Source organism: Patiria miniata, unplaced genomic scaffold (assembly GCF_015706575.1).
Source record: "Patiria miniata isolate m_02_andy unplaced genomic scaffold, ASM1570657v1 HiC_scaffold_15, whole genome shotgun sequence".
Lineage (NCBI taxonomy): Eukaryota > Metazoa > Echinodermata > Asteroidea > Valvatida > Asterinidae > Patiria > Patiria miniata.
In genome coordinates, this window is record NW_024037053.1 from 2,755,393 (window position 1) to 2,771,478 (window position 16,086).

General features: G+C 39.7%; 1 protein-coding gene across 1 annotated transcript in view; it reads left to right on the forward strand.

Moving 5' to 3' along the window:
- LOC119722410 (sodium bicarbonate transporter-like protein 11) overlaps positions 1-16,086 on the forward strand; it is a 58,413-nt gene that overhangs the window by 22,237 nt on the left and 20,090 nt on the right. The window contains exons 4-6 of the mRNA XM_038192516.1: positions 5,086-5,303; positions 6,184-6,305; positions 8,631-8,829. Coding sequence (XP_038048444.1) covers positions 5,086-5,303; positions 6,184-6,305; positions 8,631-8,829 — 539 coding nt within the window. The remainder of the gene's footprint in view (positions 1-5,085; positions 5,304-6,183; positions 6,306-8,630; positions 8,830-16,086) is intronic.

The window sequence follows — 16,086 nt, forward strand, 5'->3', positions numbered from 1 at the left end:
GGGGAAAACAGTGGCACACCCAGGATTTGGCGGGGGGGGGGGGGCTCAATTTTTTCTCTCAAAAACTGTTGCCCAAAATTTTTGGCCGCAATTTTAGGCCACATACAGATCACCAAGGTAAAATCGTGGGACTAAAAGAAAAAAATTACCCCCCCCCCTTGGGTGCGCTACTGGGGGGAAACCCAATCATTCAAAATGTCACCTGTTATAAAAAGAAAGATTGAATATCTGTATTGTAAAACACATCAGCTTTTCACATTGGTGATGATATAGATTTACGAGGCTCTTTGGAAAAATGAGACAGAACTGGGCACAAACGGTAGTAAAGAAAAAAGGCAAAAAAACCTGAATTGGGTGACTTTTTTTTTGATTTTACATTTGTTGATATTTGTAACCTTTGATATGTCTACTGCACTTATTGTAAAGAAATATTTTAACAATCATGGTATAAAAACATTTTTTTTAAGGAAAAACAATTCGCAGAGCATTTTCAAGACTAAAGAAACTCTAAATTTAAAGGCCTTTTCTCATTATTTTACTTTTTTATATGTCTATTGACACAAACTTTAAACAGCCATAACTTGTCAACAGAATGTCCAATCGGAGTGCAACAAACAGTAGGCCCTATTTCACTCTTTTTCCTAAAACCTGCAAACCCTCATTTCGACCTCTGCCCAGTTCTGTGTCATTTCGCCAGGATGCCTCACATTTATGCATTCAGTTTCAATACTGAGTAAACATAGCGTACCAATATGCACAGCTTGGAATGGTGTAGAAGAACTAGTCTCTGTTGATCAGGAAGCGTTCTGTTTAGCCAAGAGCAATACAAAGCTCCCTGGATCACCAAGGGGGCTAGTTTTGCCGTACCAATATAGTAGTCAATATTTGTTTCATAACTCATTTTGTTTGAGACATTATCGTTGTGATTCAAACCGGTGGTTGTTAAAGGTAGAGAACATTGTTGATCATTTGCAGCTATCCAAAATGTAACTGATGATATAATTGTTGAAAGCATACTTGGTTTAAAGATAGTAATGGCACTAAACTCCCTGTGAAATTGTTCCTTCTGGCATGCTGTCATTTTGATGAAAACAATAAAAGAAGGTCTTCCGAAGATGCGTCAAATGACGCATTTTTGGAAATTTTTGTTAGTAGTTGGTTTGTTATTCGGCAAATCTGTTAATAGGTGCGCGCAAGCATTGATATGATGCACATGTGCATGCGGTTGCGATTATTCATCTGTTTGTGACATCGTGTAGCGCAGCATAGCAATCGGCTGAATGAGAACGTGTCCGGGATGCTGATTTCAGTCGCAATTCAAAACATGACTCGGCAACTTTTGAATTGAAATCGAGATCCTAAAATATTGTTTTCTTTGACTATACAGCATTCACTGAGCAGAAAATTTGTTAAGTTAGTTGTTAAGCACCCATCTTTATATTTATACTTTTGTTGAGCACTTCAAACGAAACAAAATGCACAAACGCCGAGTGATCTACCCTACCTTTAATACACACCTGACACATTCTTCAATGATTATACACACACAGACAATGACAAATTACTAGGTTGTGGGTGAATTTCCTGGTTGTAGTTAGGCAAACTGTGACTCCCCCCCCCCAAAAAAAACCCCCTGCAGCCCGCTTGCTTTTGCCCTAGGTAACTTCAGCTTGCGCAATCTTGTAAGTCAACATCACCAGGCCCGATTGGTCGATCTTAAGTTAAGGTGCAGCTTCTGTTTTCCTAAGATAAAAATTGATCCGTGTAATAAAACGCTGGATCACCGGACGCATCACTGCAGAGACGTGATTTTATATTTGTTTTTGGTAATGAAACCATTCCGGGAAATTTCAATCTTGTTGTACTATGCGGCTCGTAAGCCTGAGGAAACCTATACAAGATGAGTCAAAAAGAAAGTGACTAAATAAGAAGAAATATTTTTAAAATGATACGCTTGCTCCTTTAATAAAAAAAATAGGGATATCATTCACGTTATTGACTAGTAACTGTGAAAATTTCATGTAATTTGCATACTCTATTCCCAAGTTATGTATGTCTATAAAAAGATCACAAACCTCGGCTGACCTCGGCAGTGACTGAAACGGTTCACACAATCATTTATATTTCCGTACTTTGCTTTCGCGTACAAATAAACGCAGTCTCACGCGCACGGCAGACTCCACGTCGTTTAAACCAGACTTTAAATGCATTTCCAAATTCTTGGTTTCATCATCGGCTTTGGGTGATTTCTTAAGCCCTTGGTGGAACTCCGGCTATGTTTATGTCCTGCTCTCCTTTCCTAAATTTATGTCCTGTGAATAATACAAGAAATGTTCTGCTACTGTAACCAGGGATTTTCCCGAACTGTAAGTAGAGTCATGAAATTGAAGGCTTATTATCCACAAACATCGGCCCAAGTTGGATTCCAACCTGGGTCAAAGAGTTGAAAGCTCAAGAACACAAGTGCAAGCCTCCAGATTTGTCGTCAATTATAGATGATTATTATCAAGTTTTCACTATTATTCAAAATTCTCAATTACAACCTTTTAAGTTGATGTGAATCATATCCATATGAAATATTCACGACCCACGTACAACGGGCATAAACGTGTACCTCTGACATTTTTCGAAACCAAATCTCGGTATAACATCTTCTCTGGATATGAAGAGTTCAGATCCAAAAAGGGGATATTTTACACTGTTTTTGCAGCTGATAGCTGCACCATCTACATACATGTACAAGCATGGGTAGAGGTGCATACACTTTGTCAGATAGAGTAAATGACAATAAAACAAGAATAATAACAATAATAAGTATTAATTTCATGAGGTATTTTGCACCTGTTCCGTCTTTAAGCGAGGGCAGGCTTTGATGTAATGACAGATGATTGTGTGCATGGGGAATTTGCTCTCGAACTTCTGATTAATTTGTAAAAAAAAAAAAGTAATATTTTTTTACTTTTTTTTTATTATTTTTTTTATTAAAGGAGCAATGCGTAAAAAAAAAAAAACCCGCAATATTTTACGAATTTTTACGTTAATTTCGCTAATTTTTTTACTCAAGCGCCCTGTAAACAAAGACGTTGACAAAATGGGGGAACCGCCAACATAGGGCTGGATAGCTCAGTTGGTAGAGCACCGCAATTCAGTCCGGAGGTCGCAGGTGCTAACCCCGCTCCAGTCAATTTCTTTGTTCGACTTTAAAATAAACCGACAAAGAAGTTAGAAACTCGCCATCAATCACAGGAAACCTTGAATACTTTTTACTAAAGATCAAGAAAAGTTGGAAATAAGAATAATTTGGGGAAAACCTTTAAAAGTACTTCATGATTGAGCATTTATTCATGTAGTAGGAGAAGTATAAAGTGTACTTTGATGGTAATTTTTAAATTTTGTTTTATCAATTATTTTTTTTTTTTTTAAATCAAAAGGCTTGTGAGCAAGTTACCATATTTTGACAGATATTTCAAATTCACGTCACGATACTCTATATTACATTGTACAAGCAGCATTTTGTAACTCATCAAATTTTGCATGTAAAGTTCCATGTATGGGCCTATTACTAATACACGGGGGTGGGGTACAAAAACAAAATCAATGCTCCTTGTCCATTTTATGCAGTCTTCTGTAATGTACATTTATTTCCAACAAAAAGATATACAACTCTTGAAGTCCTTTAAAATAACAAAAATGTCCATTTCACGCCCTTGGACGTGCACCCTACCTGAACCGGCCTAATGAATTAACCAGCCCCCTCGGAACTTGTCGTCTTAACACGGAGCCATATGTGATTAATCTAATCATCTCCGCTAAAAACGCTTTGATTATCCGAATTAAAATTAAAAGCCCGGACAAGAACGAAAAAAAACACAAAATGTGTGCAGAAACCGAGGGGGGCTAATAACGGGAGACGATGTGTGATATTTTAAGGTACGGTCGGCTAAGTCCGTCCGAGTGAGTGATTTGATTTTCCTCCGTTAAGGCACGGTGGGGTGAGCACAACGGGCGGGTAGCAGCTTCTCGCAAACAGAGGCAAGCTCCCCGGGGACCCTGAACGGTGGCCGGCGAGGTTACAGATTTTAATACAACGACCGAGCGTGTGAATAAGTGCTCATTAAAATTGCGAGTGGCCTGGTTTCTCAGCAAAGGTTGATATAAGAAGGACTGATTATAGTTTTGGCGTATTTGGTGTCCAAGATACTGAAGCAATATGTTTTATTTTGTGTGTGTGGAGATTACGATCATTTTCAACATAACCCATCTCTTCCTTCTCAGTTACCTACTTACAACTTGTAATATCAAATTGAGATCAGCAATCGTTGCAGTAAATTGCCATGGGACAAAAAGATACCGAGTTTTCTCAAATCAAGCCCTTTTCACACTAGACAGGTCTCGGGGTTGATGCAGGGTTGACGCAGGGTTGAAAACATGCTTCGTTTCACACTTGCGTCAACCCTGAGATTGATTTCCCCCCGGGTTGAACTCAACCCTGCTCCAGACCAGGGTTGAGATTTTTTTCAACCCGGGTTGAAAATTCTTGCCAGGGTTCAAAACAGTAGTAACTTAGCATGATAAGCTTGATTTGCATGAAATAAGTGTGAAACGATACGAGGTTGAACGCTGGGTTGAAAAATAAAAATCAACCCGGGGCGGCACTGGGTTCACCCAGGGTTGAACCCAGTGCCGCCCCGGGTTAATTTTTTTATATTTTTCAACCCAGCGTTCAACCCCGTATCGTTTCACGTTTGTTTCGTGCAAACCGAGCTTGTTTTGCTCGGCTACTACTGTTTTGAACCCTGGCGAGAGTTTCAACCCGGTCTGGAGCAGAGTTGAGTTCAACCAGGGGCGAAATCAATCTCGGGGTTGGCGCAGGGTTGAATATTTTCAATTGAGGAGCGCCTCGTGTTTTCATCCCTGCGTCAACCCTGAGACTTGTCTAGTGTGAAAAGGCCTTCAAACCCAGGTACCGGTAGCGGAGGTGAACAGGACTTCTTTCCTTAGCGGATTCTTCGCCAGCGTCTTTCTTCTTTACTTCCAAGACTCAAACGTTAACTATTATTACCGTCATTTTCCTTCGTTCTTCAGGTGTTCAGTGCAGTCCTTACAGCGTCGTCACGTGGCCATCGCCAGGCTGAAGCACGCAGCCAATCTGGGCCGCACCAGCCAGGAGACGCGGTTCTTCTGCCTGGTCATGGCACCGATGCGAGAGAAGGGGACCAAGAACGCGCTGGAGACGGCGCGGACGTTCGCCACCATCCTGGCCGATATCGACTGCAGGCAGTTGCTACAGAACTCTAAGACAGGTGTGGTATACAGACGAATCCTGGCTATAGATTCTAGGCATAGGTACCCCTTTCAATAGTTATAAAGAAAAAGTATGATGAGACTCCTGCAGCCGATTTCACGACACAGTGTGTAACTTACCGGTACGCCCTGCGTAGGACTTATGCAACAAATTTGTTGCCGAGCTGCGCAATAAACTGACAATCGATTTCACGAAAGTAAGCGTAGCTGCGCAATGTTTCAAATACCCTAAACATCTCGGACGAGGATAGTAACAGCATTTACGATGGCTGTTTGTGTATATGATTTTGTTCGTACATGAAACAGTCATTGAATAAAATTTTTTTTTGTCCGACTTTCTTTGGAATTGTGCAGCAACTCTAAAAATTCTGGCAGGAGTAAAACAGCAATGCTTCTATGTGTCTTGTATCAACCTTGTGCAATGACAGGCTCAACAACGATCACGATGTGCTATTATAAAATAGTTCATTTTCAGTTGCTACACTACAACCTACATGTAGGCCACCTAAAATGATTGCGCAAGTTAAGCCATAATTTGTTGCGCAAGTCGCGGACTTATGGAACTTTTGTGAAATCGTCGTAACTGAAATGTTGCGCATGCAGCGTGAAATGTTGCACAACTTACATGTATGCAATATAATGTGGCGCAAGACCGCAAGTGGACCTAAACCATTGCGTAAAGTTTCGTGAAATCGGCTGCAGCTTAATTTAGTTTGCGACAAACGGGGAGTCTATATACTGACTAAAAATGATAGATCATACTCGTACAACTTTAAGGATTCTCTTTATTTTGGATTTTGCTTTTTGCTTCGGGAAAACAACCACTTCTTATCCTGTTTTTGTCCATATCGGAATTTATTTCATTTTTTTTTTCTTCAGAGGATGAGTTTAAGAGGATTCTCAACTGTTATGCAAAGGAGTTGGCAATCCAGCAGAGTCATTCCTCAAGACATCGCCTCTCCAGACCGAGTGTTGTCGTCCCGTTTGATGGCTTCGACGTGGTGAGCAAGTTTTTTCCTTTTCAAAAATGCTCTTATATTGACCCAATGTTACAGCCATTCATAAATACCTAAGACAGTTTACCCATTCCTATTGGTCGAGAGCCCGTCATGTGGATGGTTTGAAATCGCTGATAAAACACCCCCACCTTTTGCTCGGGCCATTATCAGCATCAAGGCCCCTAGCGGGTCTTAAACGTACTTGTTCAAAACTGGCCAAGCAGACATTTATTTCCTTTATAATGAAAGAACCTTTTATCACATTGTATGCATACATGTATTTGCGAGATAAAACTAGTTTTCAAAACAACTGCTGTTATCGTGGAAACGCCAGCGGCGCATTTCTGTGTACAACTTCCTCTTCAGATGTCGCGACCGATAGTGCCAGTACCATTAGCACATGTCCGACGGACCAAACTCAAAACAAAATCTGGTATGCAATTACAGGATGTATAAATAACCCCTTCCATTCGGCGCAATCGATCCACTTCAGCTGACCGTCAAGTTCAGGTTATTCCGTTGCTTTGCCTCCGAGGCAAAATTAAACACGTACTTTCCGTATCCCCAAACAAAACCATATTTGGGTACAGATTTTAATTGAGTTGGACCATAAGCTGAAAATCCCCCACAAAAAAATTAAAAATTACAAATTAAAAAAAAAAAGAAAAAAAGATTGATTTTTGTTTCTTGTTTGTTTACATTGCACCTTGACCAACTGTTGGCTATTTTTTTGGTCGTGCCCGCTCTTTTGATTTATATTTTCCTCCCCGGTATTTTCGGAAATAGCAGAGAACAAAGGAAAGGGAATTTATAAAGACGCAAGGTGTTTTTGGTCAATCGAAAGTGGCTAGATTGAGGGAACTATACAAGCTGACAAAATTGATTGCTGGATTGGCTGAATAAAAAGCCCCATCCAATGTCCCTGGCCATTGATTTGCCTGACAGTGGACATCACCTCAAGGCTGTGTTTCGTATTGTTGTATTTTAGTAGCCGAGGATTTTTTAATTAAATTTTTTTTTTTTTTTTAAATGTGGTGATTGCTGAGATTGAAGCTACATTGAAAGGACCTTTAAAAAGTCCTTTTCCTTTTCGGGGCGATTCTTCATAAATTGAAACTAAATTAATTTTTTTGGGGAAAAAAGTTGTTGATGTGATGTAATTAAAATGATTATTGTTCACTAAAGTGTTGTTAGTACATGTAAGTAAAGATGCACATTAGTTGGTCTTTCCTTGCATAAATTAGTATAATTTTCATTACAAAATGTCAACCATGTGACCGATCAAAATGTCACACACGTGACCACAGAACTATTCCCATTACAACTAAAGCAGAGGGTGTGCATTGTTTATGCAAGCTGTAAATCACAAAAGACTAGTCTTACTCCCAAATAAGTATGGGTGTGCGTGCGTGTCCTTAGAACTTTGGAGAAAAGCGTGAATTTCCGGTATGGGCCAAATAGCATTTTTACATCTGTTACACACATGACTAAACTTTGTTAAACCATCCTAATATACAATGTATGACACAATTTGTGAAAGTAGAACTGTACTCTGAGGTAGGGAGTAAAAAGTACTAACCTGATGAATCAGTGAAAGTAATATGTCAGATGTAGTTAACAAGGGGTAAAGCTTCAAAAATCAGACGAGCCCAATTTTATGTCACACACATGACAAAGAATGGCCCTTCACTAGTTTAAATATCTGGTTACTCTATACACCAGTCGGGGCACGCTATCAATTATTCCAACATTGACATTTCACAATCTGAATAAAGCCCTATTATTTAAAACGTTTGAACGCTCTTTAATGGGATGTCCTTGACAAATATGAGTCATTCTTGCTCACCGTTTCATCATTCTATTTTAAAAAGTCGACTAGGTGTTAGCATATATTAATTAAATTTTGTAAATACATGTAAGCTATTTTTATTAAAACTATACCCACGTATCAGAAATGTTTTCAAAATTTGTTTTCTTCCTCGAAACGATAACTTTAGGCCAATGTTCGTCTTTAACGGCAACTATTTCCAGATGAAATACAAATTAACGCACGCATTAATGAGATAAGACGACCCTCAGACCGATCTTAGGTTAAGACGAGTTCAGCCGAAGTTAGGACATGTTGAACCTGTCTTAAGTTTGGTGAAATCGATCCTGGGACGAGTCGCAAGTTAAGACGAGTTACCCTCCCTAAGACGCGTTTTAGTGTTTCGTGAAATCGGCCCTTGAAAGGGCAGATTTCACAAATGACTGACTGACTGACCAATTAACTGATTAATTGATTAATTGACTTACTCAACGACTGATTTAACTTTGCTTGACGTGCAGGGGAGTGGCTTTGCGAGGGGTCTCAGGGGAGACCTGAAGCGTCGAATCCCCCACTACCTGAGCGATTTCCGCGACGGTATCGTCGGTCACAAGACCATACACAAGCTGATCTCCACGACACTCTTTCTATACTTTGCCTGCCTCCTGCCATCTATAGCATTCGGAGTTCTGAACGACAAGAACACACATGGAAAGATAGGTGAGGAACAGATTTGTTTTTTATTTATTTTTATTCTTGTTTTTGTACTTGAAAGCTACAGGGTTTTTCAAAAATGTGTAATCTATGACCTATTTGTACTTTTCTTCAGTTCATTGTATTTTGTGTTCTGTGTTATTGTAGTTTAACCCTACCAGTCCTAAATCCCCAAATTTAAATATGTTTTTTCGCACACCGAAGGAAGTTAGAGCTTAAGGTAAATTACAACATTTGCTTTTGCTGTAATTTTCAGAAATGGATGGATTTGGGGGTTAGCATTTTATAGCTAATATTGTCATACTGATCTGTTCAAAGTTTTGTGTTCATAGATGCTGGAAAAACCAAGAAAACAATTTTTTCTTGTGGTCTGGTTCCCTGACCCTACTTCAGACGAAACGGACCAATTTATAGACCTTGGGGAATTGTCGGGTCAGGGAACCAGACTAGCTGGCTTGCACCCGTTCACGGATGTGTAACCAATTGCAAATAAAATGTTGGCCAACTAAATTTGGTAAATTGGGGCAGTATTTGTTTTTCCAACAATGTTCGGCCGACCATAGTTGGAAATTGATACAAAAATTCCACTTTTCTTGAAAATGACAGCACATGTATGTATTTAATTCAAAACATTCACCAAAATGTCGAACTAAAAAATTTTTAAAAAAATCTGAAACACCTCAAGGGCAAACTCAGATTGAATGTCATTGACGGGCATAATTTCAAGTGCGATGGATCAGTCCATAAAACAGGAGACTTATAACGTCATTCCAATAATTTGATCAAGGTCGCTAATCAAGCAATTTGCAGAGTCTGCCACACGTCATGTTCTAAAAAGAGGGGGAGGGGGAACTCCAGTGATGAAGCCGCGCATACGGGACGAAGTGCGCTGCGTGCCGATGAATATATTTCCCACTGTGTCTTCAATCTTTGCGGAGATAGCGAGAGACACTCTACGCTCGTTTCCTGTACGTCAAGAGCTTCCGGTGTCACAAATACGACGCCGCTCTAGCGGAGAATCTGAAAGGATAAGTACGCCGAGCGTTGTTTTTAGTTAATGACCCGTTTGATATTTGGATAAAAAAACAGCGGGCAAGAATTATGATTATTGGAAAGTGTGAAAGATTTGTTGTGACTGGACACTGGACGGCCGGGATTCATCTGTGAATTTACAAGTTTGCCTCTGAAGAAGATCAAAATGTCAGGCTGCTTAAATTGTTTGATTTGTATTCCAGGTCAATCCAATCAGAAAGCAATTTGCAGCGTTTTTATTTATTTTCATTAAAAAACAAATCTAGTCTATTCTGACGACTCTCAATGTATTAAGTAAGATTTGAGGCTTTGCATGGTGGAGATACTAAATAATGAAAGGTTGCGGAAACACCATGTGCGAATAATTTCTCAACTAAGAGAATGGTTCTGAAAAGAACCAGAGGTATAAACTCACAATGTATTGTTCATTTTGCCCCTTACTTTTGTTTTAAATGGTTTGAATATGTTTTAAATCTAATTTAAGAGATTGATTAGCAATGCATCTTTTTTTGTCATTTTCTGTAAAAGTTGAGAGAAAAAGATACTATGTACAATCATGTACAAGCCAATATTCTCAAGTTATGTTTTCGATCAAAAGGTGTTTCTGTTTCTGAAATTTTTGCCGTTTTCCCCAGATTGTGATAAGCTCCAGAATTGTAAATTTATTCATGGTGTTTTGAAGGATTTTCGATTGATTCATGCATTTATCACAATTTATTTGATGTGGTTGCCAGGCGCATTTGCCAAACACTTCAAACAGTACAAGAGTGCTGTGGAAAAAGAAGTGTGAATAATAGCATATTCATTTAAACATAGAATCTCTAAAAGCTGTGAGATCTTAAAAGACAGTCAATATTATCAGAAAATTGTGGGGAGTTGTTTTATTGAAAAAAAAACAACACAATTTCAATTTTCGAAGGGATGTTGTTATTTTGCTCATAATGTACAGGTTGTTTTATTCATTTATTCCCTTTTTTTTGGGGGGGGGGAGACGCAGTGTTCTGAATTCACTTTTTAAATATGTGAGGCATTCTCAGACATTCTGAGAATTGTAGACTAAGAAAAAGTTCCAATTTTGTTGACTAAGTTCCCAATGGGCTCCATGCGCTAATGAAAGAGGGCGCCCTTTTACCTAGCAACGACGTCCCATGGGCGGATATTTAGCTGGTTGACGCGCACCGTTCCTTGTGTGTGACGCACGTACACCAGGGGATTTGTACTATGTACAATGTACATGCAGTGGTACGGCCGCGCGTCGCGGCAAAATTGCAGTCAGGCAAGATGGCGCCGGTCGGTCACCCCAACTGTACTTTGTTTGCCGGTGAGGGGGTACTTGTGAACGGAGCGGATTGATCAGACTTCTAATGGACTTGTAATGTTAGTGCGTACATGTACAATGTAGATGTACTCTCTTGCTCTAAAAAAGCACAAAGCATTCAGTCCTTTTCAGTTTCACGCCCCCACGAACACACAGGTGCATCCCTGAAGCAGGGATAATAAAATAGGGACATTGACGAACAGGAAGAATCGCTTTAACTAATGCACACAACCTAAATTTGGCTGAAAAGTTCAAGGGAATTCCAAAAAAAGTAGAGCAAAAAAAGAAAAAAAAAATGATGACAAAACATTGTTGACAGCCGTCGGAGATACTGAATGAGTTGACATTTAGGTTTGTATTTCGCTCACGATCGGTGTTTCCGCAGCTTTAAAATGTCATGGGTGACACCATCCTTTTCCCGCATTCTTTAGCACGTTTACTGAGTTTATATTCTCATCTTTTAGGGCTGTGCATAGGAACCGGGTACCCGAGTACCCGACTGTGGATGTCAGGGACCGGTTCCAGATTATGGGATTGGGTACCTGTAACCAACTTTAGAAATTACTTAGTAACTTCTCAGACAATGAAAAAAAGAAGGTTTTGAAGGCCATTTCTGGGAAATTTTCAAAACGAAAACATATTTTGGCTATTAATGGGAATATACAACATTTGCTTTTGCTGCAATTTTCAGAAATAAATGGATTTGGAGGATTAGTATGTTATAAAATATTGTTAAACTGACTTGTTTCATGTTTTGGGCTTGTAGATGCTGGAAAAACCAAGAAAACCTATCATGTTCTTGTAGTCTGATTCCCTGACCCCACTTAAGATGAAACGAAGCAATTTTGGGGAATTGTAAGGTCAGAGAATCAGTCTAGCAGGCTTGTACCCCTTCACAGGTGTGTGATCAATTGCAAAGAAAAGTCAGAATAACTAAATATGAAAAATTAAGAACAGTTTTTGAAAAAAAGCCAGTTTTCTCCAACGCTGGTCGGCCGACCATCGTTGGAAAAATACAGTTTTTCTTGAAAATGTCAGCCCACCAGGAGCCACGATTTTAAAGGATGCTTTAGACTGTCAGTCCCTAACAATTCAGTAAGGTATTTCGTGGTAATTTGATCATTTCGTTTTTTGATGTTTGCAAATGTTGTATTTTCCCTTTAAGCAAATACTTTCTTAGAAATTAGTATCAGCTGTTCATATACATGTTAATGTCATTACGATGATCATCACCTTCATCCGTTGAACCTTCAACGCTACATGTGTACATCAACACATTCTGCCACATTTTGATAAACCCTCGAAAGAATCTGCATTGGAATTTTCGTTTAATGACTTTTTATTTTGTAAAAGTGGGTTTGCATTCCATGCATGGGTCACTGGCTATTCATAAGATGGAATTTGCGTCGTCGGGGCGTTGTAAACGATTTGCTTTCATGTCAGTCAAATGGAACGCTTTGTAAACTGATTTAAAGGCTGAGTTGATCCTTGATTTGTGTTTTAAAAATTTTTTTATCAGTATTTCTTTTAAAATAGTCTTGCAGAGTAATGACAAATGTAATATGTTTCAGGGTTCCTAGCCACGCTGGAAATCAGGGAAAAACTTGAAATTGCATTTCCATTTTTCCAGTCGGGAAATTTTTTGGAAAAACACAAAAAAAAACTCAGGGAAAACTCAGGTCTTGTGAATTGTGCCATGCATCAAAGTTGTGTCCATTGAACGACTTGCTGTGGTGGCTTTTTAGCTTTAGTTTTAGGCAGTGTATTTACCGGTATGCCTTGCTGCAACCAGCAACCTTGTTAAAGTGACAATATTTCTCGTGGAATTGTGGAATTTTTAAGGAAAATGTCAGGGAAAACTTAGGATAACCTTGCTAAAGTGACAATATTTCTCGTGGAATTTTAGATTTTTTAAGGGAAATGTCAGGGAAAACTGAGGATAAGCTTGTTAAAGTGACAATATTTCTCGTGGAATTGTGGAATTTTTAAGGAAAATGTCAGGGAAAACTTAGGATAACCTTGCTAAAGTGACAATATTTCTCGTGGAATTTTAGATTTTTTAAGGGAAATGTCAGGGAAAACTGAGGATAAGCTTGTTAAAGTGACAATATTTCTCGTGGAATTTTGGAATTTGTGAGGGAAATGTCAGGGAAAACTTAAGGAATATAAAAGTGCTGAGAACCCTGTTTTTGAATCCAAAAACCCAAAAGTTAAAGGGGCACTAGGGCCTGAAATCCCCAACAATTTCATGTTTTGGGTTGTTAACTCATCCTATTTCAAACATCTGGTTGAAAGGAAACCAAGCTAATGTCTTACTGTTCCCGAGAAAAGATGAAAAAACCCTGCTTGTTTACATCGGACGTGACGGAGTATGAATACTTTTTTGTGTCGTTCTCAGTGTACGATACACGTTGCGTGTCTCAGGAACAGCAATGACCAATCACCAATGCAAAAAAAGTGGTTTCTTCAACGTCCGCAAAAGGCGAACCCTCTATGAATGAAATCACAACTAGCATCCAAACAGCTCTTTTTAGAATCCTGCTCTCTTCTGGCTGCCCAAAAGCAATTTTCACAGCTGATTTATACATAAACGCAACTTAAGAATACAACAAACCGAAAAATGAAGTTTAAAAACAGCTGTTACACTGTTTTTATTCTTTAAAGTTTCATAACCGTGCACAAATTGTCACTTTTTTTTCCAAATATGTCGCGTTTTGGAAATAAACTCTTTCAATTATAGAAAGTTTGGGGATACACACCTGGTGGACATTTGAAAGAGCTGCATCAAAGCCTGTAAAGACTGTCAAACTCTGTTTGGGCCAATTTCTTCACCTTTTCGGTCGTGAATGTCTTTCACCAAGTGGCCCAACTTGGAATTCATGCCCTTTCATTTAATTAACTATATCTCTGGGCTGGGGTGGGTAGAGTATAATTTGATACACCTTCAGGCTCTATGGATGAGGTTTTTCAAAAAGAGAGTGCTAGTATTTTTAATATTTATGGATTGACTGCTACATGTTTTTTGAGACACCCTGTACATCAACAACAATATTTGCTTTGGGAGTTTGTTGCCCAACATTCCAGCACCCAATAAACCAAAACCAGAATCAATACACGTCTCGGGTCGTGCCGAGCTCCTCAACAGTAGAGACCTGATTCAATTACCCATCCAAAAATAAAATTGGCCGCCTCTACTGCTCCTAATCAAATATTCTCCAAGACATTGTACGAGATGCCCCACCAACCCGCAGAAATTAAGCGAGAAATTATTCCCTGCAAATCGACTTGAGAACATTTGCAAGGAGAGAGAGAGACGAAGAAAAAAAGAAAAAGAACGAGAGACAAAAATTATGTGGCATCGTTATTGATCCTTGTGACGCAATAGTGCGAGCAACTTGCCCATTGCCTAGCAGCTTGTAGACTTTTTTCGTCGCCGGAGGGCAGCGCATGCATTTGAAGCGGTAATCTTGTAAGTGAAGGGTCTGTTTAACCTCGCCGAATGACGTCACGGCGTGCTGGGTACAGGGACCCCTTCAGTCGATCCCTCTCGCTGGCAGAGAATTAAAGCACCCGATTGATCCGCTCAGCCCATGTCTTTTCTGAGAGACGACGGGTCGGATCATTATGCGTGATGTCACGGTACTTACTGATGATGTCATCGGTGCACTTGGATCGAAGGAAAAGTTAATAAACCATTTGGAGGAGGCAAAATGATTGCGAAATTGTTGAGAGTAAATGAGATGCTCTCAGAATCATGTCAAGTTGTTAAAATTGCTTTTTCTTTGCTCTTGAAAAACAGGCTTTTTTTAAACTTTCATAACATATTTTCCACCTTTATGCCAAAAACAACCAACTAGTTTTTGGTCTAATTTTGGACTCTTCTACCCTTGGGAGAAGCTTTTATTCTTTGGTGTTTTGTCTCCTCTGATATGCATTGAGGGTTTTTACCTGAATTATTTTAAGGCTCCAAATAATTTCATCACTGAACGTTGGATGACTCTGTTTTTTTATTCGATATCTCATTCAAAACTGACTGATGCTCAAACTTTTTAGTTGATTTCTTTCTGGTAATGAAACTAAGGATTCCTCAAAAGCGCCCTAGGCACTGTAGCTCGCAGGCCTGAAGAAACCCGTAGAGAGAAGACAGTGAGAAGAAATTACAGTTTTAGAGGTGGGAGGAAAAGCCTAGAAGAATATTCTCGGGAAAACCCACAGAATCAGGCAGGGACTGAAAACCCAATCCACAAGTGGCCAGGGCAGGAATCGAACCCGTGCCACAGCGGTGGAAGGCGAAGACAGTAACCACTGCGTCAATCTGACTCCCTGAAATGTCGATTCATGAAACTTAAGATACAGTCCTTTTTTTTCCAGGTACGTGTACACTATATTCGAGTCTCAAGTTTAGCGTGACATTTTTAACACACCCAAGATTTCTTACTCATTTTGCATAAAATACCCGATGAAAAAATTGATAAATCGATGGTACGACATATTTCTCCCCATCGATTGAATGCTTCAGATTTATCCAATGAAAAAAAACATGCATTGTACATGAGAATCCCCCCCCCCCTCCCCCGATCTGATTGTGAGATTGGTCTGGCAATATAACACTAGATCCGCATTCTAGCGTCGTCACGCGGCGGTTATTGGACACTGAATCAATATATGCCCAAACAACCAGAGCGTCGCAAAGCGAGGGGGGGGGGGGGGGGAGGTGAGAGGATGTGGAGGGGGGGGGGGGGGGTCTTGTGTATCCGGATGAGCCGAATGTGCGATATGGATGCTGGAAAATGTTAACTGGACTCGAGTTTAGTCAAGGAAACACGAGACGGCGCTGGGCATAATCGGAAGGATGCTAGACGGGCCACGTTCCTGGCTCATATCATCAGGGGAAAGAGGGGGGAGCAAAGGAG